This window comes from Lethenteron reissneri, chromosome 25, assembly GCF_015708825.2.
Source record: "Lethenteron reissneri isolate LAM-NWPU_2019-01 chromosome 25, ASM1570882v1, whole genome shotgun sequence".
In the NCBI taxonomy this organism is placed as follows: Eukaryota; Metazoa; Chordata; class Hyperoartia; order Petromyzontiformes; family Petromyzontidae; genus Lethenteron; species Lethenteron reissneri.
The window spans coordinates 1124018-1151235 of record NC_083803.1 but is presented as its reverse complement, the minus strand read 5'-3'; the positions used below and the strand labels follow the sequence as shown (position 1 = coordinate 1151235).

The 27218-nt window shown below is 42.6% G+C and overlaps 1 protein-coding gene across 5 annotated transcripts; it reads right to left on the bottom strand.

The window, feature by feature from the left end:
- Window positions 1-2467: 2467 nt before the first annotated feature.
- ATG14 (autophagy related 14) lies at window positions 2468-27213 on the bottom strand. 5 transcript variants are annotated; one of them, XM_061558823.1, is made up of 11 exons: window positions 26939-27213; window positions 22011-22073; window positions 21048-21090; window positions 19912-19993; window positions 18211-18526; window positions 14157-14240; window positions 8461-8690; window positions 8024-8141; window positions 6857-6947; window positions 5108-5193; window positions 2468-4582 (listed from the first exon to the last, which is right to left on the bottom strand). In XM_061558823.1, exons 1-11 carry the CDS (start codon window positions 27163-27165, stop codon window positions 4246-4248), a joined length of 1677 nt encoding a protein of 558 aa, XP_061414807.1. In that variant the 5' UTR covers window positions 27166-27213; the 3' UTR covers window positions 2468-4245. The 5 variants fall into 5 exon arrangements, with proteins under 5 accessions (XP_061414807.1, XP_061414808.1, XP_061414809.1 ...); XM_061558824.1 differs by having other exon boundaries at window positions 8461-8687; XM_061558825.1 differs by having other exon boundaries at window positions 18211-18448.
- Between the last annotated feature and the right edge of the window lie 5 nt (window positions 27214-27218).

Genomic DNA, 27218 nt, shown 5'->3' with positions numbered 1-27218 from the left:
CCTTAGCAATGTTTGTTGTACTGTTACTCGTAAATCGTAATTCCCGTATACCACTTAATGTAATGGCAATACTAGTAACAAACTAGCAAAATTAAAGCTTTAAATTACAATATTTCCTTTAATTACTACTTAATTCTCAAGCAAGTTATTGATATAGGTTCACAAATACTAATTACCACAATATTGTAGCTAAAACACCAGAAAATTAGACAAAATCAGCGACTATAAAAACGCCAGCAGCGACGATAACAGCGCGTGCTCGCAGCGCGTGCAGACGAAACCACGTGACTCGAAGCGTCATTGGAGTTGGAGCGCATTCGAAGGTTCAAAAAGTAAATTAGCACAGAGTTTTAGCCTTGTATGTATATTGTACATGTAAGCTGGGCTTACGAAAAATGGTTTTATTGTTATAATTAACTGCAGGGATATAAAAAAAAATTCTGCTGAAACACTGCACAAAAATTCTATAGCCATTTTGGTGTCACCCCCTGTGATGGTGTCACCCGGTGCGGTCCGCACCCATCTAGTGACGCTATGAGGTGAATAAGGGTGAAATAAAATAAGTATTACTAAAAGCCACTAATGTAGACTGCAGTCTATGTCGATTTATTCTTGTCGCAAAGTTTCGAACTTTTACCGTTAAAGAAAACGCCAGTTGTAATGTCCGTTTGCCCTGTGCTCTGCGTTCGTACCAGTGAGTCTGGAGATTTGTTTGTGAACTGTCCAAAACGTCCGTGGAGGTCGTGTCATATGGTCCTTTGACAATCTGGATATTTCCCAGATTATCATTAACCTCCCTTTGCCCCGGAGTTTATTATTTAATGGCTCTTTATGACCTTCCTCCAGTTGCTTTAATGTGGCAATGCAGCTGGGTGTGAGGGGTGGGGTGTGCCTTACCCTTTCATGCCCCATGCTCACCCGCATCGATTATAAAAAATAAATATTGGCAGAATTATTCTTAATGATTTTTTGGAAAAAGGCCTATATATACAACAGTACCACACCGTAATCCCCTCCGTGAGCAAGCGCTATTCCTTTTATCACATCGGTCAACTTCTAATAAGTTTAATTAGCGATTGTGATTTTTTGCGCTAGCTCTTTATTTATGACGCGTGCACGCCCATACCAACTCACGCGCCTTTGGTGGGGGGGGGGCATGCCAAGTCGCATGCCTTCGGTGGGAGTGAGGGGGACATTTTCTTTCGCGTTAAAAATGCTTTAAAAAATACATTAAACGCTGAGCTTAAATCTTCAGTCCCCTCCCCCCCACCCCGATGCGTGCAGTTACTAATCGCTAGATGCTACCACTATAGGCCGTAAATATTACCGGGGAGATCGTGGCTGGGGGGGGTCAGGTGTAGTAGTCCAGCCCCAGCCTGCCAAGGTGCCACCTCGGCCGGCTGGACAATCTAGGCGAGGCCGGAGGCTCTGCACGGGACTAGGCCTCACCACGCCACTCTGTCAGGTGAGTACTTTGTGCTATACAGTCGATAAATACTGCTATAGAGTCAGCATGTAATACTGTAGTGATAGCAGGTACAACCAGTCTGTATGCACTGCTGTAATCATAGCAGGTACCACCAGTCGGTATGCACTGCTGTAATGATAGCAGGTACCACCACAGTCGGTATGCTCTGCTGCAATCATAGCAGGTACCACCAGTCAGTACGTACTGCTGTCAGATTTTTAAGAGTAGTTTTGAAAAAAAATGTTGGCCCGGGCAACGCCGGGTATATAAGCTAGTTGTCAAATAAATCAGAAACAGTTTTTCCTGGATCATCAAAAATGAGGTATCCGGGATTTTTCGAGTTTTTGGATACATCTTAAATTGAGAAAAACATCTCAAGTACGGACTTGTGTTATCAACATCACATGCTGCTTGCAGTTTCATCGGTGTGCAGTATATTTCTAAACATTCTGCTGTAAGTTGTATGCTTCTTAACGAGTATATAAGAGTTTAAATAACCTGCAATGTTGCATACTCTACATTAAATCTAAAACTAAAAAAGTTAAATACCAATTTATTTGTAAAATTGTGGAGAAAAAAACATTGATGAACAAAATAGTTTGATAATTTTTGTAAAAAAATAGCTCAAAACACATGCTAATATTGCACACATTTCATTTTCAACTGAGGAACACATGCCCACAATGCGGTTTGAAATTACAAGTTTAAATTATAAAACAGTCATCAGTTTATTAACACCTCTCCTCTTATTACAAATCTCGAATTCTTTGACTTTTAACATGTAAACTTTACAATTACAACCACAAGACCTTATTACTTTCACGAATGGGAGTAGAGTCTGTTCATGTGCGGTGTTGGATGCTCTCCTGAAGCCACAGGCTGTCCAACACAGCAGGGTTCCTGAGATTCCAACACTGACCGCTGTATATCCAAACAATACCTATATTCCACGGGCAAGCGTCATTAAAACAGTTCAAGTTATAGAAACAATCAATATGGAAAAGATGAAAAATCGACTCGCTAATTTATGTTAATTGCACATGAGGTAAACACCAAGGAAAACCTAGGCACGAATAAAGAGACCAGTCTGCTCATAGTCCTAACGGGCTCGCAAGTGCTAATGTGTTCATGGCCACATGCGCAATTATGTACTCGATGGATGGACACCAGCAAGGAGGATCTGGGCAGAGCTGGGGTTGAAAGATCTATCATACTTGACGTGAGATCTCAACACCATTTTTGTTGCACAAACAATACATAACTTACTTCTGCGTTTACCCAAGTGGCCCAGACCTTGTTAAGTGTGAACACGTTTCACCAATTTATACTTAAAGAGTGCCCCTCTTCAGAGTAATCAGAGCCTTTGGAAAGGGTGCTCAAACTGTTCGGTTGGACAATGTTAATTTACATCCTGCTTTGGTTTACATTTTGAATTATTTACCAGCTCATGTAATAATCTCATGACCTTTCTAAAACAAGTTTCATCTTTTGAAATTCCAGTACATATGATTTGTGGAGTGGTGTTGCCACTGTGTTTGGTGTTAAGTGATGCTTCAGATGCTGTTAAGATATGGAACTGGCTGTGAAGTTAACTAAATTGTGTGCATTGACTTGAGTTGTAAGTTTATTTGAACTCTTAAAGTACACCTACATCAGTTCCAACTAACTTCACTGTGCCATTCAGGCCAGCTCAAAAGGTGGCACTACCAAGAGATGCAACTTCTGTAATGGTATAAAAACAAATGGCGCAACTGCAATCTGCTTAAAACCACTACTCTAAACGCTGCAACAGCAACCTCAACGAGATGTAATGACATCTACTTAAACGGCCACATAACAGTATAAGCCTAGAGAGCTTATTTCACCTGTAAGACACTGTAAAAATTGAAGAAAGTGCTTGGATGCACATGCTGTTATACATAGGTTCACCACTTAGGCAAACAAGTAGCTTTAAAGAAAGGTGACATGCTAGTAGGGCCCACCAATGTTAGTTTTCATTTTGATTAACTTTGTGAATAACTTACATTGGAAATGTTGCATTCCCTCGGGAGCAAATTTAAGTGCAAGATGTGATAACTTTTTTGTAAATTTCCCAAACATAGGGAACGATGGGTAAAAGTGTTTAAATGCAGTGTTCTGAGCATTTCCTTTAACATTGGTATGCATGCAACGCAAATGACTAAAACAGTCATGGTACTACCGCACAAAATCTACCTTGAATTCAATTGTAGTTTTGGCAAAAGGTATTTACTTTAAGCAAACCCAAACAAGTTAACATAACACTGATTAAACAAGTTATGAAATCAACATTTTACATTTAACAAATGTTTTAAATAAGCCCGTAACTACAATGTAAATGATTATTCCCCAATAGGAGGAAGATACCATTACGTTTAAGACATTTGTGCATAAAGTCCAGCACAACTGCCAAAATCTGTTCCACGCTGCTGAGAGCTGAAGCATCACAACAGCCAAAGTGCAAGGGCTGTGAAGAGCAGCAACTCACCTCACTTCATTCTTCATATATAGTCATGAGCACTGCTCAGACAAAATATAACGTCTTGGCCCAGAGACTAGCACACACCATAGTCACTTCAAGAGTGCGGTTCGCAAAAGCGTGCATCGTTATGCGCCACCAGCACTGGTTATAGCCAACACACACACGGTGGACACTGATGAAATATAATGCACACAACTGCAAACTGGTTTCGCGTTGAGTAGAGGGTACACACGAGGAAAAGCCACACAGGACAAGGTCTTTGCGATGCCGAGTCGCATCAGCGTGTGCCAGTGTACGCCCTCCAGATAGAGGCCATGGAGGCGACTGCGGAGGACACGAGACCGCCCGCGTTGCTCGCAGAGATTGGCCCCGAGTCCTGCAGGCTGGTGCCACCGGTGGTTGTGAGCGCAGTGCTCTGACTGGGGCTGCCTTCCAGTGCCCGTGACGGGATGTCCATGAAGCGTGGGTTGGGGACAGTTTCCCAGTCGAGCCCCAGGTCCGTCTCCTCGTCGGTCGTGTCCTCCCCATCGCTGCCCTCAGACTGACTGGCTGTGCTGGCGTCCACCAGCTCCATCGAGTCCTCCATGTCGGCCGTCACCTCAAATGGCCCGCTCCTGAAGGCAAGTGTGCGAAGCCAGTGAATTCAGAGGCGATACACACGCACTGCACTTTCGGCCCATGATAATACAGCCATGTGTTGTTTTGTTCGTACTACATGAAACAGTGTAGCATGTGAAAGGTTGCCAAGAAAATGTTACTTCAAAATTTTTGACAAAAACACGATGCTAGATTGGAAAAATATATTTGTTTTAACACTAAAAAGTTGTATCTCATGGCTAAAGGCACATACATATAGAATAAAATGTAAAGGATAACACAATGTAAAGGATGACATACTTTCAAGGATCTGCAAATCTCAACACGATCTGAAAATTGTCCAAAATTTTAAAAAATCCTAAAAATGGAAATCCAAAATCCATCCTTACTAGGTAATAATACAAATTATCACACTGTCATTGTATTCCAAGTACTCATCTGACAATTGAGTCATTGCACGAAGAGTACAATGACCACATTCACTGAAGGGACAAAGCATAATTGAAGGCAAACGTGCTAATACCATGCACAGAAAGTCTCACCTTCCTAGGCTGCTGTTGTCTGGCCTCACCATGTACATCAGGTTCTTGAGCGGACGTAATGGATGCAAAAGCTCAGGGTCCACATGCTGCAAGAATCAGTGTGGAGTGTGTCAGTAACTCATGGGAAACAGCAAGTGAAACAGGTGGCTGGCTGCTAATCTAAGACACTTGGATGTGAGCAATGCAGGTGTAAAGGTGGCTAAGAATGTACTGATCAATTTGCAGCATGTTCAAAATGTGGCTGCTAGGGTGTTAACCAGAACACCTTCACATCATATTACACCCGTGTTGGCCTCCCTGCACTGGGGCTTCCAGTTTCACATAGAATACCGTTTAAAATCCTATTGTTACCTTAGAAATCCGTGAACCATCTTGCCCCATTCTACATAATTGACATGCTGCACCCATGTCCCCTCAAGTTCCCTAAGATCTGTGGATGTAGATCTTCTCTTCATTGTCAGGTCAAGGCTTCGCTCTATGGGTGACCGAGCTTTTTTCCGTGTAGCCCCCAGGCTATGGAATGCTCATCCACGAGATATCAGGGATCTCCGAGTCTGTAGACATTTTAAAAATGCATCTTAAAACACATGTATACGCTTCCACTTATGAAACTTTAAAATTAATTTAGTAAGTGTATTTGTTTATGTATTTATAATATAAAAAATGTTATGCCGAGTGTCTGCTGCTGCTGTGTCCTGTACAGCACTTTGAGATCCTTGATGAAAAGCGCGACATTCATGGAATTATTATTATTAAATTCAACAGGGTGTGACTGGCACTGGAATAGAAATTGCAATTAAACAAAAAACTCAATTGACACATAAAGGGGGTCATATAATTAATTGTAGTGTCCTATGAATGCCTTTTGGCCAATAATAGAGTGTGCAATTCTCTATCCTCAACAGTGAGGTCTGGCAAGAGGTGGCCGGGTGTCTCAGAGGTCAGAGCGTTGAGTCCATGAAGCTGAGATACTGGATTCAAATACGGGTTTCGGCCACCCACGATTAAACTGGATACTAAAGTCGAAATGAGTGTTTCATCTTAGCCCAGTCACTGCAGAAAAGAAAAATCACGTAAAATTTGTTATTGAACATGAATTGGCTCAATTCAATCTGAGGAGTAAAATATCATTTTGACTGTGATGCTTACAATTGTACAATATGAAGTGTGCACCCCTACTGCTTGAAAACTAAAAAGATCACTTTAATGATTATTCAATAGTCATGTGAAAAATCTCTTCCACAGCCATTGTCTCATGCATGGAGCACACTGTCCAGTGTAATTTAGTTCATGCCATGATGCAGAGTATAATGGAATAAGTTGAGAAAAGAAAACCCAGAAACCTCTGGCATATGACACCTTATAATTTCAAACCAATAATTGTTTATAGCCTTTACATTTCTATACTTGTTAATTCAGCTTGCTTATACCAATTTGGCACCAACAATATTGATGCTAAGCAAACATTAAACTCTGGAAATGTAAGTGCGTCATCTGATAAACATGTGTGGTTACAACAATGCAATAACAGAGAATGTCCTGCTGGTTTCATGTTTAAAGGATGGCGCACTCCGATTGTTGTCCAACGAGTGTGGAGATATGAGCATGATTGTGTTTGGCAATGTCTTCTGTGTCATAATGAGTGAAAGGATAAAGTGGGGCAATTTACATCGACAATCTTGACCAGGCACCCTGTGAGAGTGGAGTGAAATGTGCAGGCCTCTTACGGCTGCTGTGGCTGTGGTTTACCTGGGAGCAGCAGAGGTGTAGAACATTGGTGTTGAGCTTCTGCACAGCCCGAATGAAGCGGTGACGGCTTATGTCCTCCCGGCAGAACTCACTGTGCACCAACAAACAAATCAGCATTACTGAAACATATTGCGACAACAGTAGTCTTCAGCTTCAACAGGCACACATGCTTTCAAGTAAATATATCAGTTTTGCTAAAGATCCATTTTATGCAATTGTAGTAGAGTTAACTACTCGATATTCACAAACTGGGAGAGCTAATCGTTGACAAGGTTTTCCCGCTCAAACTAACGGTCAGGGTCTCACAAGTTGTGAGAGCTGACCATAAACAAGGTTTTCCCGCGCCACCTAACGGTCAGGGTCAGATAGGGTGAATTGGGATCCTAAAGCAGATTGGGAACGACCAATCACAGGGTTCCACAAGGTGACCGGGGATTGGACAACCCGGCCACGAACAAGTATAAAGCCAGAGCGCTCAGAGCTCTCGGGGAGTTCGACTACACGAAGACCCAAGACGGCGGAAGAAGCCTAGGACCCTGGACCAAGCCCTCCAGCCCTTATAAGGGCTAGGGTTCAGAGTAACCAGTGGTCGGGGAGACATCTCCCTAGGTCCAGTCAGAGGACACTGAAAGAGCGGGATATTAAGTAGCCTGTAGGGTGCAGAGGCTTGTACGTTCTGAGTGTAACGGGTGAGGGGACCGTATACCCCTCAGTGCATAGGGACTGTGTTCATAAGACGAATAAAAGTGTGTGCTACAAAAGACGTTGAAGAGTCCGTCTGTACGACACTACACAATCATGAAATAGTGTTCAATATTCATACACAGTAGATTAGTAAATAATTCAATTTAAAACGTGAAACCGGCTAAGAAAATGTAATTCCTTTTGGATTTTGGAAAACAACCTTGATATATAATTTTTCAACCTTGTATCACTGATAAATGACATTCAAATTGATAAAACAGTGATACAATTGAGCAATTTTGGAATTGGCACAAGTTGTGCCTTAAATAAAGATAAAATTCAGATAGTTATCATATCAGGACAGATAAAATATCACATTCAAAAGACATTAGGAAAAGCTATATTTTGATAGTCTGTTGTTTTAAGAAACCAGTGTTAAATCCTGAGTGAGTGGGTGAAGGCTGGCCAGCCTTGGGACCTCACCTGTAGCAGAGCCTCTGGGGCAGGTTGATGCCCAGGATGTGAGACAGCACGGACACCAGCTGAGCCGTGTGGCACAGAGCGGCTGTGATGCGGTACGCCGGGCTGCCCTGCTCCAGCACTGAGACAGACACCCAGTCTCGTTATACAGGGGCATCTATCTATGAAGACTGGCTTTTTGCAGGATGGGGTGGTATGACCAGCAGCAACTACCTCGATTGACTCAGTGCTGATATAATGCACCAGGTACTCAATTTAGGCTAAGTCAACTTCCAAAAACGGCTGAGGTTATGTTTAGATCCCAATTGTTGGTCATCTTGACCGCAGCAGGGAGGTGAACCTCCATCGCTAGAACATATGCAAACATGTACCCTACAGAAGTATTTGCCCATTAGGCAGCACCATCATCACCATGAAATGCATGAACCCGCCAAACTCACCGGGTTCCTGCGTGGAATTCCTGCGTGCCTCCACCCAGCTGTAGTAAGGCGAGAAGTCTCCGTTTTGCGGCAGGAAGATGTGCGGCTGCACCACGGCCACACACACCTCCCCATTGCCCTCTGTGTAGACCCAGCGGCCAGACTGGTAATTGGTGCGCCGAGCCTCCGCCAGCTTGTCCACCGTGCTGCTCTGCATGGCCGCCTCTGTGCTCGTTCCCGCATGAGGCCTGCTGCACCGCCAGACAAGCGAGCACACGCACGACCATGCAAGCCATCACACACCCAGCACACAAGCATTCATGTTTGTGCACAAAAAACACAAAATATTTTTTCCGATAAATTCACGCATATATACATTTTCGTACATAATGAACAAGTGTACACATCTTATTATGTGGCGAATAAAAGCCCGGATATGCAAATTGATGGATAAAAAAGAGCGACCCAAAAAAACCTCTCAAACTCCTAGGTATGCACTTAGGCTGCATGCCCTTGGCTGTCCAACACGATTTAGAAGTCTCATGAATGAGAACTACACCAAATTAGTATGGCCTCCATTACAGTGTCCTAGTTGCCTAACAAACATTTACTATAGTGCCACTACAGCGGTTGTAATGGGGTATCAAAATTATTTTAAAGCATGTTGTTCTCAACGATAATTTCATGAAATTCTTGTTGTACAGCTCAAGACACATGGCCTAGGTACCTATCTACAAGAACTCTTTGATTTTATGGTTGCATCTTTATTCACAGACACAGCTGCTTATCGTTTTCATACTTAATTGCAACTCATTCAATGGCTAGAAAGCAGGAGTTAATTGGGATTCACTTAACATACATGAAGCTTAGGTGACTAGAACGGATAATACATCTTTGAATGAAATAATGCAAGTGGTATTACATTTCTCTCATTTTAATTAAACTTTATTATATGGAATGGATCATAGGCCTTTTACTGTAAACAATTTGCTCACTTCAGCAGCGGTAGGTTATGGATAACACAATTAACTTACCGTATCAGTGGGCCTCAGTTTTTATTTAACGTAAAAACATTGTATTTCAGATTAATCATATCACCTCAGTTACAGGATAATACTCATCGATGATTAATGTTGGCCTAAGGGATTTGGCATTAGACTATTAAATGATTTAAAATGTCTTATACCCAGAGATATTTCCCCTACTAGTAGCATTTATTTACAGGCTGTGTGTATTTAAACATAAAAATAGATAAGATCCATAACTACAAGGCCAACTGCAATACATTTGGCAGGTAATCAGATCTAGTCTTTGCAAACCCCAAATTTCAGCTCCTGAGATGGCCAAAATAAGGAAATCATGTCACCGCTTTACATAATGCAACAATACGAGAATGGACAGTGCACTGAAAGGAGGGGACAAAGTAAAAACGGCAGGCAACTAGCAATTAGAACCCACAAAATAAAGATTAAGAAAAAGAGGATTATGGAAATAGGGGAAAATACAAAATGGTAGAACACATAGAACTCTGCACAACCATTCGGAAACGACACACATTAAGATGCCATCCTAAGCAATGAGCATAAACGGTTGATGGTAGCCTTCGACAGCCAGATGAACCATCATGCACGACAGAGAATTATAAAACTAGTGGAGGAATTGTAAACAGATATCTATAAAAAACTCGCCATGGCATATTTGTTTGTATCAATATTGATGGTAATTAAACTCCCGCACGACTTAAATAACTGTTAATGGCAATGTGAAACAAAATGTGATCGCATTAAATAGAGGGGCACTCCTCCTCAACATGACCCTGTTACCTGCATTTCCTACGATTAGCTCAGGGGTCGGCAACCAAAATAACAAGAAGAGCCATTTCTTTCCAATTCGGTACAAAATTCAGTATTTAAAGAGCCGCAATGCATCTGAGTACATACTGTACATATTGCCAAGAAGCAGCCTGTAAAGAGCCGCATGCGGCTCCGGAGCCGTAGGTTGCCGACCCCTGGATTAGCTAATGAAATTAACACTGTATAAAGAGGTTTGCTGAAACCAATACATAGTGAATGTGCAAGTGATGTTTTAACGCATATGACAAATGAGCCCTCACAGTTGTATCCAACACCTTTCTTGGGATTTAAAATTTGCGAAATTATAGGTGGAAGCATGAAATAAAAAAAAACGTGTCAGGTTTCTCTTTTTTAAAACAGATTGATTATACCTTGGAAGAGCATTTCAATCTGGTGTTCCCTCTTAATAAAAATGCATTTGCACTACTTCATCATAACACAACATGGAGTAGAAGTCCATAATGGTTTTTACAGATACAACTAATCTATGAATAAAATACAATGTGCTGATTCCAAGAATTGTAACCACAAAACAAACAAGTGGTTTTAACGACATGTAAAAGGAACTAACATTATCCACTGAAAATGGTCCTTCAAAATTAGTGTAGCCTAGTGGCATTAGTTTTACGAAGGAAAACTTTGGACTGGTTTTCACTGTACTGGGTATTATCAACAGTGTGTGTTATTTTCAAAACGAATAGATGATGGGTCATCACTTGTGCAAGAATGGCAGAACTTCCCCTCGTATAAAGATGAGCAATATTCAGAACCATATGTGCGCGAGGCAAATCCTACACTCCACATCCAGAGCGACTGGCTGCTGTACAGATCTTCACACCTACAAGGACAAATCTTGGTCTATTGACAGTGATGGAGACTAGTGGCCACCTTTCTGATGCCAGATCAACGAGTCTTTCCGAGCACACCTTCCCATTTGTAACTCTGAAGAGTCAACGAGCTCGCGACCATCTTCCCAACCTCCTCCACCCACTGAAAACCCCAACAGAATATCACGGTGAGTAGGGTCAAGATGCGGAAGAACGAAAATTAAAATGTTGCAGTTAATGCACCAGTGTCACGCAAGTACGAAATCTCATGTTTCTCTTAATCAGCTTTCAGTAATTAGTGCGCCAGCATACTCAGAAGATTCCAACTCTGAGGTCTCCATATCAGAATATTTATTTATATTGGAGGAAACCGATGAGCTATAATCCTCTTTTTCACAGATGTCCAGTAGGGGTGGGTAAGAACGTTACAACAACAATACAAAAACACAATAGAAGTGCAAAGTATAGGAAAGGTAAGCAAATCACTAAAAGTATACAAATAAAATCTTGATTTGAAGCTTTCGTGACTGCAGGAATCCATACTCTTTGGTTCTTTCGGTAGGTAGAAAAATAATAGATCACGACGTTTCGATCGCAACACAAGCAATCGTCATCAGGTGGGACAACCACAGCAAGAAAAAACTGCTGAAGTAGGCGAGAGATCTGCCGTGGCACAAGGTTATATAGGCCTCGGCTGTAGGGGGGGGGGGGGAGAGAAGTGGGGGGGAGGGGAAGGAGGCGGGGCAGAAAGTGGACCCCGCAGCAGCACCCGGGTCACTGGAGCAAAGTGGACCACCACAGCAGCACTGCAGAGATCGGCTGTAGCGGGGGGGCGGAGAGAGAAAAGGGGGGGAGGAGGCGGGGCAGAAAGTGGACTCCGCAGCAGCACCCGGGTCACTGGAGCAAAGTGGACCACCGCAGCAGCACTGGAGAGATCGGCTGAAGGGGGGGGGGGGGAGGCGGGATAGAAAGTGGACCCCGCAGCAGCACCCGGGTCACTGGAGTAAAGTGGACCCGGGTGCTGCGGGGGGTCCACCTTCTGCCCCGCCTCCTCCCCCCCCCCCCACTTCTCTCCCCCCCCTACTGCCGAGGCCTATATAACCTCGTGCCACGGCAGATCTTTCGCCTACTTCAGCAGTTTTTTCTTGCTATGGTTGTCCCACCTGATGACGATTGCTTGTATTGCGATCGAAACGTCGTGATCTATTATTTTTCTACCTATGTGACTTTACCGAAAGAACCAAAGAGTATAAAATCTTGACCTAAAGCTTTCGTGTCTGCAGGAATCTATTCTATCATTTCATATTCTTATATTCTTTGGTTATTTCGGTAAAGGCACGTAGATAGGTTCAAATTAATAGAAATAAAATAAACAAAAAACTACGACGTTTCTATCGCAACACAAGCGATCGTCATCAGGAGGAAAAAAGAGGGGGAAAGCTGTTGAGGCAGGCTGTTTTTAAAGGTTTAAAATGGGTGTAGCCCAAGGGTCATACACGAAGTGGGCGGGGCTAGTGATGTTAATGTGAGAAATTATAAAGTTAATGTGAGATTGGAGAGCGGCCTCCATGGCGAGTATGCGTAGGTGGCTATGTTGGTGTGAGAAATTTAACCCGTTAATGTAAAATCGGAGAGCCGAAACCAAGCAGAAAATACTAAAATTTAAACTAACATCGGAAGGTGGCAGGATGGGTACATCAAAGCCACTTTCCGCTGTTAGTTTTTATTTTTCCCCATGGAACAATCAGTTTAAAAGACAATGCATATATTATCAGAGTATGTTTTTGTTTGCATTCTGACCACAAGTATTGTGGTTAATGCAGGCATGATTCCTTGTAAAATGTTTCAGTTTGGTGTTTTAACATCTTAACACCTGTTTTGGTGCCAGAAAAAAGGGGAAAACCTATTCTCATAATTATGAAATGGGACATAATTCCTTTCAAAAGGTTTATATTTGGTGTTTTAACATCATAACACCTGTTTTATTGCCAGAAATGTTAAAACTTATTCTTATTTTTTCAAACTGACATTTTTTAAAATCCATAATACATGTTTTTTTGGGTTAGATCACGTAAATATATGTGTCATTAAACCCGCCACCACCCGACACAGCCATTTAGTAAGGGTTGTCACAAACACAACATGCCAATTCGTTACGAGTACAGCACACCGGTGTATTGGAGAGCATGTCAACGAATTGGCATGTTCTGTTTACGTGACAAACCTTACTAATTGGCTGCGTCGGGTGGTGGCGGGTTTAACGACACATTTATATATTTACGCGATCTCACCAAAAAAACCTGTATTATGGATGATATTGGTCGTGAAAACGTACGTGTTAAACTATTTTTATTTTACCAGGTAAATCCCAGAGCTAATTGCTTCTTTTTCAGACACATGTCCAAGCCCAGCTTGATCAAAGTCTTTCAAGTTAGATAAGCCAAGGATTGTTTTGTTACAATGACATTTATTAATCTCAGCCATGATAAATCTTGCAGGTTATACACAGTATATACTAGAATAAGTTGGCCTCTGCACCTCCTTCAGCCATGGTCACATGCACACAAGCTTGGGAGCGCATGTTCTCAAACAATGATGCCTCCTCCTTTGTAAGCATTTACACCAACGCTTGCAACTTTAACACTTTCCCATTGCGATGACGCATGTACGTGTACGTCATTGGCATGGAATGGGAAGAAAAACTCAAATAAAATATCTGTATCTGTACGTGGTCGAAAGACGTACCAAGGCTCCCACAATGCCATGCGGGAGGGCATGTGGCACAGTTTGGCGCCAGCTATCGTAGTGTGATCGTGTCGCTAGTTCTCTCTAAATAAAATTTACACTAACCGCTTGCGCATTCCGAGATTCAGCAGTAATTGAGAAACCACCCTGCAACTTGCAGATGTCTCGGAATGGGGAAAGGGTTAAAAACAGACAATAAACTTTACATACATGAGGCTGTTCACATAACTCGTATGTGTATGACAAATAACAAGTGCACAACACAGACACAACGTACGAACGTCACACTCACATGTAAGTAGCCGTGCACAGAATGGGACAGCAGGCCAGCTCATTCACGGTGCACTTGTGAACAATATGGAAGGCAGTCTCAATTCTGAAACATCACACGCACACAAATACACGTGCAGATGAAAACTCAAGTCATTGTATTAGTGATCCCTATGGTCAGCCATGCACAGTGCAACAAACCGTTTAAATATTTAAGCTTGCAGGGCAACGTTAGTTTCTGCACCATGGAGCCACTTCTCTTTTTATCAACATGAGTAGATATGTGAGCAGCTTTCAATCATAATATGAAAACAAACCATCTCCAGTCAATCCAGTGCTTCCTGAACAGGGAATTGCTTGGGAGGGTCCTCGGATTTAAATTGGCAAAATTCAAACCAAAGTGAATCGTTGTTCAAGTAAGCCTCGGGGATATCATCTGCTGTGCGCAGCACTGAACCATTGGTGTAAATCCCACATTCCTTTCGCAGGGATGAGTCTAATCGGAGAAAAGCTAATGGTAGCTCTCCACAAAGTGCTACTCATCTTTTATTAACCGTGGAGATATGAAGGGCTCGTTCAACCAGTTTCTACCTCGAACTACGATGGGTTCTCCAACGTAGCTGCACGAGCTCTCCGCGAGTTACGCGCCATGGTGGTGTGCAGAAATGCTCTACTTCTCTCACTCCATTCATCTCCATGCCATATTGATGCTTCTCTCACTCCGTACATCTCCAAAATCTTACTTCCCACATCTCCGCACTACATCCGTCTCCGCCGCTCTATGCATGGCCTGGAGCTCACTTATGAAGCACCTCTATAAAGCTTCATGTCACACTGCGTTGTGACAACTCCAACTGTGATGCGCTATGATGAGATCACCCTGTGTCCTGCTATGTTGGGATGGCACTACTGTGTCTTTGTCAAGAGGACACCTGCTGTTTTGGGATGGCCCTGCTATGTCCTGCTGTGTGGGATCGACTCCTACTCGCAATATAAAACCAACTCCCGTTGTGTTGGAATAGCTCCTGCTTTGTCAGAACTCCTCCTGCTGTATTGAGCATCAAGCTGCATGTAGGAAATGGGGAGAAGAGCGTGGCGAAATGTATTAATAAAAATAGGTATATGTATTCAGAAGAGCTAGAAGACAGATTTATTTAATAGAGAGAAAATATTAAGAATAGAGATAGAGAGGAAAATAGAGATGTAATCATAATTGAGGTCGTAGTGAGAATGAATGTATGATTATAATAGCGTGCATATGCAGATCTCACGAATTTCATGTTGTGTGCATTGAATATTTTACCCGCTAGGCCATCTCCACTGACCTCCACCCCAAATCTCCATGTGCTATGAGTACAGACTACATGCTGGATAAGATGGTTATTAAATGAGTCTGCAAATAAAAACCTGTCCAGTTTCATAATAAAGGTTTCTGGGGCTGTTTGTGTAATGTGTTGTGTTTCTCTGATGTTTAACGACACGAACATCTGACTTGCAATGCAAATAATTGGATCTTGAATATTGGTCGCAAAAGCATGCATGTTAAATTGACCTCACGGTTTAACACATAGGCTTTCGCGACCAATATCATCCATAAAACATTTTTTTTTGGGTTAGATTGCGTAAATATATAAATGTGTCATTAAACCCGCCACCACCCGACACAGCCAATTAGTAAGGTTTCTTATGTAAACAAAACATGTCAATTCGTTACCAGTACAGCACACCGGTGTGTTGGAGAGCCAAGCCACAACATTTACAATCCGAGTACGTTGTTTCGCCAGTAATTACAACTAGCTTCATCAGGCGACTGCCAGATTTGTGGAGAAGTCCACCTGTTTCGTTCCTTAAAAAGAGGCGTAGATGTGATGACAACATTTGTGCGCTCTTCTTTCGCGAAGTGGGGGGGGGGGGGGGGATTAATGAATATGGTATTCAACGTAGATTATACATGCGCATTATGGGATTGTGTGTACGATAATAGCCTTACCAACGGTAATCGTTATTCAAGTAGGATGACCTGTTTAGGCATGCATTTAAACAATGTATTACTTGATGATTTGCTTCCAAGCAGCACTAAATATAAACGGTTAATATTTTTACTTCTCTCAATTTCGATAGATTCTCTAAGTCTTGGCCAGTAGTAACTAGCTTTGCACAGAACTTCAACATTATCAAAATCAATTGAGTGTCCTTGTTGGCACGCGTGTTCTGCTACTGCTGACAGTTGTATTTGGCAGTATTTAATATTTCTTTGGTGTTCTTTTTGTCTCGTGCTGATCATTCGTCCTGTTTGCTCAACATAGCATTTGCCACAAGTGCAATTAATCCGGTACACACCCTTTGTTGATAGCTTCAGTAATACATCTTTTGTACCAGATATTAATTTCTGTATTTTATGTACCATGCCAAATCTGACTCGGATGTTTTGTTTTTCCAAGCATCTGACTAGTTTATCAGTTACTCCTGCAATGTATGGTATTTTAATAGTTTTAATTACTTGGGCAGTTTCAATTTGGTTTTGGCATTTAATGCCCTGTTTATTTGTGCATCATTGTAACCATTCAATTGCAGCGCTTCTTTAACATGTTTAATTTCACTTCTCAGACTATCACCATCTGGCACTTTTTTAGCCCGATGATGGAGCGTATTGATGAGAGTGGACTTCTGTGCAGGGTGATGGTGCGACTCTGCATATAGATAGGTGTCAGTGTGCGTTTTCTTTCGTTAAACAGTACTTACTCATGATTGCGAAATCAGTCCTGCCAGGAGTTGACAGTTTCTAATTTTTTTGTTATCCACAGAAAGAAAGGATTGCCAGATTCCTACTAGATCCAAATTTAAACTGGATATTCAGTGTACCCCTAATATACAACAGAATAACTGACATGTCTCGACATAATGAATATCATTTGCAAAGGACCTCTCCAAATCAGGCAGCTCTTTGTGGTGTCGTTGAGGCACAAGTAGCCTAATAAATGTGGGGGTTTCCCATCCCAAAAATGTTCAAAGCCACATTGGCAACTGAAGTTCTGATTACAATATTACATGGTTCTAACTGAGAACTTGAGCAAAGTTCGTAACATTTCCATGGAGTGTTGTTTACACCTCCAAATGCTGTAAAAATGTAGATGCAGTTTGTAAAACTCTCATGTGCCAGAACCTCCCCAACTGTATGTTGATAAAAATAACTCTCCCTGTCGTTTGGGATACTCTTCATATCTTTCACACTCTCATTGAGGAATGTCAGAACTCATAATATCCACCATAACGTGCTGTTTTTGGGGAAGAATGTAATCCTTAATTGCTCAGTTCCAACAAAAAATGATGAAAGTTGCATTTTTTTTAACACAATGTAATTCACAAAGTCAAGCACAAATTATTCGTCATTAATCAAATTGTCACGGCTGTAAATACACATAGCATAAGAGCTGGATATGTTAAAATAACACTGAAGTTAATGATAATTTGTCATTCTTTTCTGATTTTATTACCATTTGGATTATAAGTGAGCCATTAATTTGCCGTCTACATATGTATGGCAAACACGGCATGTTGCCTTTTCCAAAGTTGCCAAATACGAGCACTTGGCCTCAGGATATTCTGCACAAACATGTCCTAACTCTCCGATACTGTGTTCAATAACAACACCACAAGTAAAAACACTGCTCTTTGTGATTTTTCCCTCACACTGCCCAACATGGGAATTCCCACTCATCGTCCTTTTCCGCAGGATTTTATAACCTTGCTCAATTCAAGAAACGTTTCAACTTAAGCCATTACAAATTTTACAGGATCGCTTGTGTTCGGCCATTTGGCATTTTTGGCCTCAGGGCCTGTCCTCAGTAGGGAGGGTAGTAATAAAAAAAACACCCCCCCTCCATCATGTGCACGCACGTACACATATCCACGCACAACGTCTGCACAAACATCCTATCCCGCTCACACGTGCACGTACACTTTCTGCTCACACACAAATAGCCCCGCGATGTACACGTCCGTGGGTGCACACACACATAAGACAGCAGGCCCTGTTCCACTTGCATCCCCCCCCCGCAGCGAGTGAGCGTACATACCCTGGGCGTGGCAGGGCCTCGGTGAGTGGGAAGATGGAGGAGGTGAGCTCACGGACGTGCATGCGCCGCGCCGTGCCCAGCGCCTTGAGGCGCTCAATCAGCTCCCGAAGCCGCGGCTCGAGCCAGTCCCGGCGGCGGCCTAGCCGGCGCCGCATCGTCTCCTCTTTCTCGGCGTGCTTGCGTGCACGCAGGGCATTCCGCACATTTTCATCCCGTTGGCGCTGCACGTGAGCGTTGTCTGGTGAACGCATGCACGTGCACACGCAGGCAACAGGGATGGAGGCCACACGAGCAGAAGGGTGTCCCATACAAGGGACTGCATGCGGGTAGAAAAATATGCATGCGCAGAATGGTATGTGCAGCTCTTTATCGCCAAATCTTAATGGTAAACATCACAATACATTCAATAGATTCTAATACTATTTGTAAACGATGAAAACCTCAATAGATAGAAAAGTGAGTGCAGGTCAAAGTCCCGAGAGTGATCATGAAGAGCTTGTCCATATAAAGTCCCTGAGGCATAAGACAACATAGGGGAATGACAGCTATACCCCATACTGATGTCACCAACAAGGATATACAGTTTATGCATGTTTTATCCATTTTCTTTCCGTCAAAAAATATAGCCACTATTTTGAGTTGTTGGTCGAAAAAAAGGCTGCGTGGATTGCACATGCATAATGGCGATATCACGTGACATGCAAGACATGATGGGAGGTGAGCCCGTGTTCAAAATTGTGCATTTTGCGGTCTAAAAATCACGTTTATTGTCTTATTATTACTATCAGAACATATTGGTGTGTCTGCTGTGTAATTAATGGCATAGACGGAGGCATTTTACAAGAGTCAAGACAAACGTGCATGAGGCAGCTTATTCTTGATAAAGGTAAACTTGATCGGTCTGCAATTGTGTGCTCAAGGGCATAAGAGTACCTTCAGTTAAAACTCCATCTTTAACGCTATGAAGTCTAAGCAATGCCTCCCAGGTGTTTTTGTAACAGCCAAATCCCAGTGGTAATGACTCAAGTCACGTGTGGTTCAAACAACTGCACCTTGCTGTTGCATGGTACATTTAAATACTGGTGTGGCCCTTTTGACAGCATGGGCAGAGTTTAAAAAAGACTTAGAAAGACAGAATTGTGCCTTAGTATAGCTGAGCACATGCTTCATAGGCATTCATGTCATGCTGGAGACTAATGTTGCACCAGCTCATGTTCAGATAGCCAATCCAAACAGAGTAAAAACAGAATAAACTTAAGTTATCTGGCATTGCAACAGGGTTTTTGCCAGGCTAGGATTGACCTCACAGGCAGTTCATAGGATAGATATATATATATATATTTTGGTTTAACTAAGGTAACTGGCAGATGTGCAACCTGTGCTCCACACTTTATCAACTCACTGTGCTTTAGCCACCTGATGCCCTGATATTTTGAGTAGTCCTTCTCTTCCTCCCCCCAACCATATGTGCTACCAACGCCCTGCCTCTACTACAGTCAAGGCTCAAGAACTTCTTCTTCTCATCTGCCTGTGACTGTCCCCAATCTTAAGTGTTTTCAAATGCACTTTACTTTATATACCTCCCTTTCAACATTGCAATGCATGTTTTGAAACACAGTTGAATTGTATGAAATATAACTTAAAATGTATGTTATGTGTACCGAATCGCCAGGTCCCAAATCACATCAGATCGTGACTCACCAATCAAGGTGTCTTTCTTCACTTGATCGATTGCCCTCTTGAGCAGATCAATCCGGCTCTTACAGCAAAGGATCTCCCACTTCTATGAAGACCACACGGGCACACATGTGGTCATTGGCATAAACATAGGTCCACATTCGTTTTTTGTACCTATGCATCGAGTCAGATTATAATAAATTATTTCACTCATCATACACGTTTCAAATTTTGCATATAGAGTATTTTAGTGGATTTAGTAGATAATCTTTTTTCCCCAAGAAAAACCACCAGCAAGTGGCCCTGATAAGACACCAGGGCCCTGGTGTTGTAGGGTTTTCCCTGGTGCCAAGAGAATATGCTGAAAGTAGAAGAGCCGGTGCTAACAAGATAGATTGGGAAAAATATCGATTACCAATTTATCCCAATTATATGTCGTGGACATCTATGGCAATGGAAAAAACAAGACATATAATACAATTGAGACAGGCAATACAAAGGAGACATAACATGAGACCATTTGTTTTATCTATGTGGCTTTACCGAAAGACCCAAAGAATATGAGAAAATAGATTCAAACAATTCAAACGTGACGAGAACATGAGTGAGTAAAGGAGACAACAGAGATAGACTGGTTGCTCCAATTCCAGGTACAGACTGGCCCTCCAAACCCGTGGATCTCAACCAGGGGTACTGCAAACCACTGGCGGTACGTGGCAATGTCCCAGGAGGTACGTGAGGTGATTTACAAATGTGTGAAATTATATCATTCATGAGTCATTGGTGACTAATCATGTATGAATCTGCCAAAATAAAATAACCACAGTAATATTAAAATCCATACGGTAACCTAGAAATATATCAAATACATTTAAAAACTCATTCATTTATTTGTATTCGCTTGCAGTAACTAACTAGTTAGTATACCTCACAAAATGGACAATTGGTTAAAATAGTGATGTTCATGTTCATTATTCATAAATGTATTTCTCAGAACCATGTTGGGTCAGGCACTGGGTTGAAACCAAATTCAACAAGGGGATACAGTAGCCATAAAAGGTTGAGAACCACTCCTCCAGACGATAGGAATACATTTTGCAGCATAGAAAAAAAACATTTGAAAGGTGTTTTGGATGGATTCATATAGCTTTATTACGCACCAACTTTTCCTTTTGTCTCTGAGCCTCAGCCACCTCACGAACCCTGCCAATGTCAAACACAAAGACAGCATGTAACCAAGCAGCTACTCAGTCATGCTGTCACTCATACACATTGGCATTATTACCACAGCACTCTGATTTATGCAAAATAAAATCACACTAAGTCAGCTGTGATAGGTTAACAATGCTCCTGCCCTCGGCATAATATCACAGCCATGCACAGCTGGAGGACAGAGGCTGGTGGACACCAGTGAAACGCACACTATGCAGGATAAGTTAATAGGAGTCCTGTTGTTTGTCCACAATTGGACAAAGGCTTCCCCACACCACGAGAGACATGGCAGTTGTATGATCCACTTCACCATGCTGGACATCTGTGAATACTGGACATCTGTAAAAAATGACCTTCATAGCTCCTCAGATTCCTCCAGTATGAATACATATACGGATTCAGAGTCAAAGGAAGGTCTAGGAATGGTGCAGGTATCACTCATCACTTATGTTTGCCGTGGCCGAGAATTGAGTTCATAGCAAATTGTGCTCGCACTACATCCCCGTTACACCCATAAGCATTCATAGCGTTATTTAAAACGCACTTCACAATCTTCGAGCATTGTTATTGATAAACATACAGGAATAATGGGTTGCTGTCTTCATATAGGGCACACTTATTTACCAAAATCCACAGATAACAAATGTACTGGTAATTGCTCTGAAGAGAATGTTAAAGAAAAATACAATTACTACCCCTACGACAAGGTTGAGTCAACACTGGACAGCAGCTATGGGACTGCCCTATGTTGGTTGGTAAGTCACCACGGTTGATCGGGGGTTTACTTTCAAATAATGTTGCGGAGGAATTATCATGTCACTCAATTTTCTTAATGCATTTATAGGATCTTTCAGCCCATGTGCAGCTGTATAAACAGTAAAACGTATAACTAAGTCACTTGTGCCCCTTACTTTTCCTGATATTGTTGCTTCTCTTTTTTTGCGATGTTCAGTTTCCCTTGCTTCTTGAAATAGCTGTAGAGATACAGGCACAAAACACATCTTACAATATAAATTCAATCCGCTAAAACATTAGTTTTACATATGTATTAATCATATTTACTATATGTAGGAATCTAATTATTCGGCATTCTCCTTATTGCTCATGTAAACCTCAATAAAAATAGTGTGATCATCAACTTCGAGCTTTAAATTGAATGTGGTAGCCAGATGACTCATAACGCTGAACCAGCGCTGCTAAAATCCTGGGTTTGAAGCTGGATTTCAGGAAACCGTAATGAAACCAGATTTCATACGTCTAGAGTTGGTTATTTCATAAATGAATGACTACACAAAGAATTACATGAAATGTATTTGTTAATTCAGTAAAATCCAGTTAAGAGAACATATATATGCACTTGTTGGAAAGTTTTCCTTAAGGCATAGTCTTGTTGCTTTACATTGTCCAATTCAGTCTTCCAAGAACACTGCATCCTACTCTTGTTGGCCTCTGTATTTCATATTGATCAAGACCAGGGGTCAGCAACCTGCGGCTCCAGACCTGCATACGCCTAAATAAGGATTGCTTCATGACATTATTTATTAAGGACCAACGTATCACATTCACCACTTGCATTGCGGCTCTTGAAATACTGAGTTTGTTGCTGAATTTGAAAAAAAATTCTCTTCTTGTTATTTTGGTTGCAGACCCCTGATCATGACAAAACTTTACTACCTGCCATAACTATACATATGATGCTGTGTTTTTCAGTAATGACCCTTCAAATTGATTATTTATGAGCAAATCTGTACGAGACTATTGTTTAGCTTTTGTCATTTATCTCACGTTCAATGTTTCAATCTTTTTTGTGAAATAATACATTATCATTGGTTGGTCACATATAAATACATACTATTAATTCTCGAATATCCAAATGGGTGAAAAATACTATGCCCACATTTTATCAACTCTGAAATGGCATTATAATTTAACAGTGAAAACTGAGGGAATAGTCCAAGTGCCAAAACAAAAATCAGCGAGAAGAGAGGATAAAATCATACATATCAGGAGTTGGGTAAGGAAGAGATTAAAAAAGAAACATCACAGCAACATTTAAATATCCCCCCCCCCAACTCCAAAAAAGAATGGGAATAGAAGCATTAACATAGACAAATAATTATACAGCTTAGATTTGTGGCCGTTTCTTACAGTGTCGTGAGGTCTGCTCAAATTTAGATGTTATACAAGTTACGATGACAACCATCGTCATAATCAACCATTATTATTCAGTCAGTCCGATGAACGTTTAGTGCCCTTAAATTTGTCTGCATGTTCACAGCATTACCACAGAAAAGATGCAGTATTCTGGTTTAGTTGCACCGTATCCACAGGACTGACAACAGTACTGTGGATAACACCATCGGGGCCACCATGAACATTAGGAAGATTTTAGTAAACAACAGAAAGGACTGATCTGCAGACAATAGAAAGACTCAATGAATGGCGCGACCCCACTAACAAGAGGAAGCATAGATGAAAAGGTTGCAGATTAAGAGTTACACAGAATGCACAGAGAGATGCGTGTACACACACACAGCTTATATTTTAATTTGAGACGTTTCGTTTGTAGTAAAGGGATCATAGTTATTGTATTCAGACTAAAATAAAAACGTCTCATTTTTTAAAATACTGTATAGGCACATCTGCTCCAACTTGTTGTCACGAGCTTGTACATTCCCAGCTACCCTCATTTAGGAGAGAACATCCCTATAATGACAACAGTTAAAAATAAGAATGGAAGTATTTCAACAATTTCTGTCGTATGTAACACATCCATTTTCCATTTGGATCAAATGTCTAATATTGGACTGGAGTTCCACAAAATAATAACTCAGCATTTTGACAGAGCAATAAACCACACAGCTGTGTGGAGGAGTTACCACATCCACCCATATAGGAGACCAAAGTCAAACATCAAAACATGCACATTACATAACACGAGCTATAAAAAAATATATATATAATCACCCTAAACAGCTTCTCTTTTTAGTAGTACAGTACGTGGCACGAAAGTAGAAATATTTAACTAAATAAAAAATAAGTTCACAGCAGTATTTTAATATAACGACTGATTTGTTCGAATTATCAGATGTGTGTGGTATTCCAAGGGGTAGAAATGTTAACATTGACAATGCTTACATTAATTTGCAAGTGGTTTTACATAAAGATATAGCACTGAAATGACAGGACCGTGTTCTCTAAGATATGTTCAAGTTAAATTTCGATTTAAAGCTTTCGTGACTGCAGGGATTCATCTTCTTGGTTCTTTCGGTAAAGTCACGTAGAAGGGAAGTAATAAAATAATAAAAATAAAACATAATAAAATTAAATAATTCTCACGACTGCTTGCGTTGTAGCCGAAACGTCGTGAGAATTATTTTATTTTATTATGTTTTATTTTTATTATTTTATTACTTCCCTTCTATATGTTCAAGTTATACAATTAGGTGTCATTATTAACACAAACGAAGCTATTTCATAGCGCTCCACTCTACTGATATACAAAATGTGATTAGAAGCCATATCGTTTCATGTTTTCTTGGAAAGCCATGGCAATCTGACAACTAAAATCCGAGCTATACGCGTGCGCCACGTGCTTTCATCAACATGTGAACATACACTTGTTGATGCTTTCACACTCCTGTCACGTGTATATATCACGAAATGCCAGACAAAAATAACATTTAAGTATCACCTCGTGAGACAAAACACGCCAAAAGTAACTCTGTTTCTCACACACACTCAGTGCTCACGTCAGAATACATAGCGGGCATTCCACCCCAACTCAATTCACGCGACACCCGTGTCTGTTGCTATCAGGTCCAGATGACCGCACAGTCAGCTTGACAATTCACAACCTCCTCACACCCCACACAGCTTGACAATTCACAACCTCCTCACATCCTACACAGCTTGACAATCCACAACCTCCTCACATCCCACACAGCTTGACAATCCACAACCTCCTCACATCCCACACAGCTTGACAATCCACAACCTCCTCACATCCCACACAACTTGACAATCTACATCCTCCTCACATCCCACACAACTTGACAATTCACAACCTCCTCACATCCCACACAACTTGACAATCCACAACCTCGTCACATCCCACACAGCTTGACAATCCACAACCTCGTCACATCCCACACAACTTGACAATCCACAACCTCCTCACATCCCACACAGCTTGACAATTCACAACCTCCTCACATCCCACACAACTTGACAATCTACATCCTCCTCACATCCCACACAGCTTGACAATTCACAACCTCCTCACATCCCACACAACTTGACAATCCACAACCTCCTCACATCCCACACAGCTTGACAATCCACAACCTCCTCACATCCCACACAGCTTGACAATTCACAACCTCCTCACATCCCACACAACTTGACAATCCACAACCTTCTTACATCCCACACAACTTGACAATCCACAACCTCCTCACATCCCACACAGCTTGACAATTCACAACCTCCTCACATCCCACACAACTTGACAATCTACATCCTCCTCACATCCTACACAGCTTGACAATCCACAACCTCCTCACATCCCACACAACTTGACAATCTACATCCTCCTCACATCCCACACAGCTTGACAATTCACAACCTCCTCACATCCCACACAACTTGACAATCCACAACCTCCTCACATCCCACACAACTTGACAATCCACAACCTCCTCACATCCCACACAGCTTGACAATTCACAACCTCCTCACATCCCACACAACTTGACAATCTACATCCTCCTCACATACCACACAACTTGACAATCCACAACCTCCTCACATCCCACACAGCTTGACAATCCACAACCTCCTCACATCCCACACAGCTTGACAATCCACATCCTCGTCACATCCCACACAGCTTGACAATCCACATCCTCGTCACATCCCACACAGCTTGACAATCCACAACCTCCTCACATCCCACACAACTTGACAATCCACATCCTCGTCACATCCCACACAACTTGACAATCCACATCCTCGTCACATCCCACACAACTTGACAATCCACATCCTCGTCACATCCCACACAGCTTGACAATCCACATCCTCGTCACATCCCACACAACTTGACAATCCACATCCTCGTCACATCCCACACAGCAAACAGACCGCACACATCTCCTGCACCATCGCTCACCCTCTCCATACCCCACATTTCACCGCTGTGACTCACATCATCACACAAAGACACCCTCCCCCCACGTATATCGTCAACAGAATGTTGGGCAAGTGCTTCTAGCGAGCACCTATGAAGGCCGGCACGGCACACGAGGGAGGAAGTGGCGATGTTTTACACTGAGGCTTAGTCGACCTCATCATCACACTCGCACACACCACCACATCCCACCACGAAAGGGAAACTCGCCACACGCCTCATGGAACCTGACGTCGCACAGCCCAGCGCCTGGCACTCCTCACACCGCGCCAGGCAAACCTCGTCTCGTCTCACGCCACTTCTCACACCTCGTCACTACGAACAATACTACAGAGGAGGCAAGTGCTGTTCGGGAGCACCGATCAACGCCAGAACGACGCCCGGCCGCCTTTGTCTCCCCAGTGGAGATGTTTACACACCGCACCAGCTACTCATTTGAGGCCGAGTCGACCTAGGGGAGGAGGCCCAGGACCGGGTGTTGGTGGCCGTGAGCGAGACTCGAACTCGGCTCGCCGGGTTCCGTGGCGCAGCGCGGCGCTCCCCACGACACCCCCGCTACTCGTCAGCCCTCACACCGGCGTGGGTCACCCCTCGTCACATCCACTCGTCACGCCGCGCCGCGGCCGCCTTTGTCTCGTCGCCGCGCACCTCTCGTCCCCCTTGCCGTCCATGTACGAGAAGTCGCCCTTGTGCACGCACGAGGCGCACGTCAGGCGGCGCCGCGAGCTGCTGCACAGCGGACATCGCTCCACGGCCACGGAGATGGCGAGCGGCGGCCCGTGCGGAGCCGGGGGCCGCGGCGGCCGCTGCGCGAGTCGCGCGCCGCCGCCGCCTCCTTCGCCTCCCGCTCCCCCCCGTGCTGCTCCCGTCGCCATCGCTCCCCCAGCGTCGTTCCACTTCCTCCTCCTGCTGCTGCTGCTGCCGCCCC

Excerpts from the sequence above, each read along its gene's own strand:
- ATG14 (XM_061558823.1), bottom strand. The coding sequence starts at position 27,165 with ATGGCGACGGGAGCAGCACGGGGGGGAGCGGGAGGCGAAGGAGGCGGC. Across the intron at positions 22,074-26,938 it reads GACGGCAAGGGGGACGAGAG|CTATTTCAAGAAGCAAGGGA; the intron begins GTGCGCGGCGAC and ends GTATCTCTACAG. Across the intron at positions 4,583-5,107 it reads GACAACAGCAGCCTAGGAAG|GAGCGGGCCATTTGAGGTGA; the intron begins GTGAGACTTTCT and ends ACTTGCCTTCAG.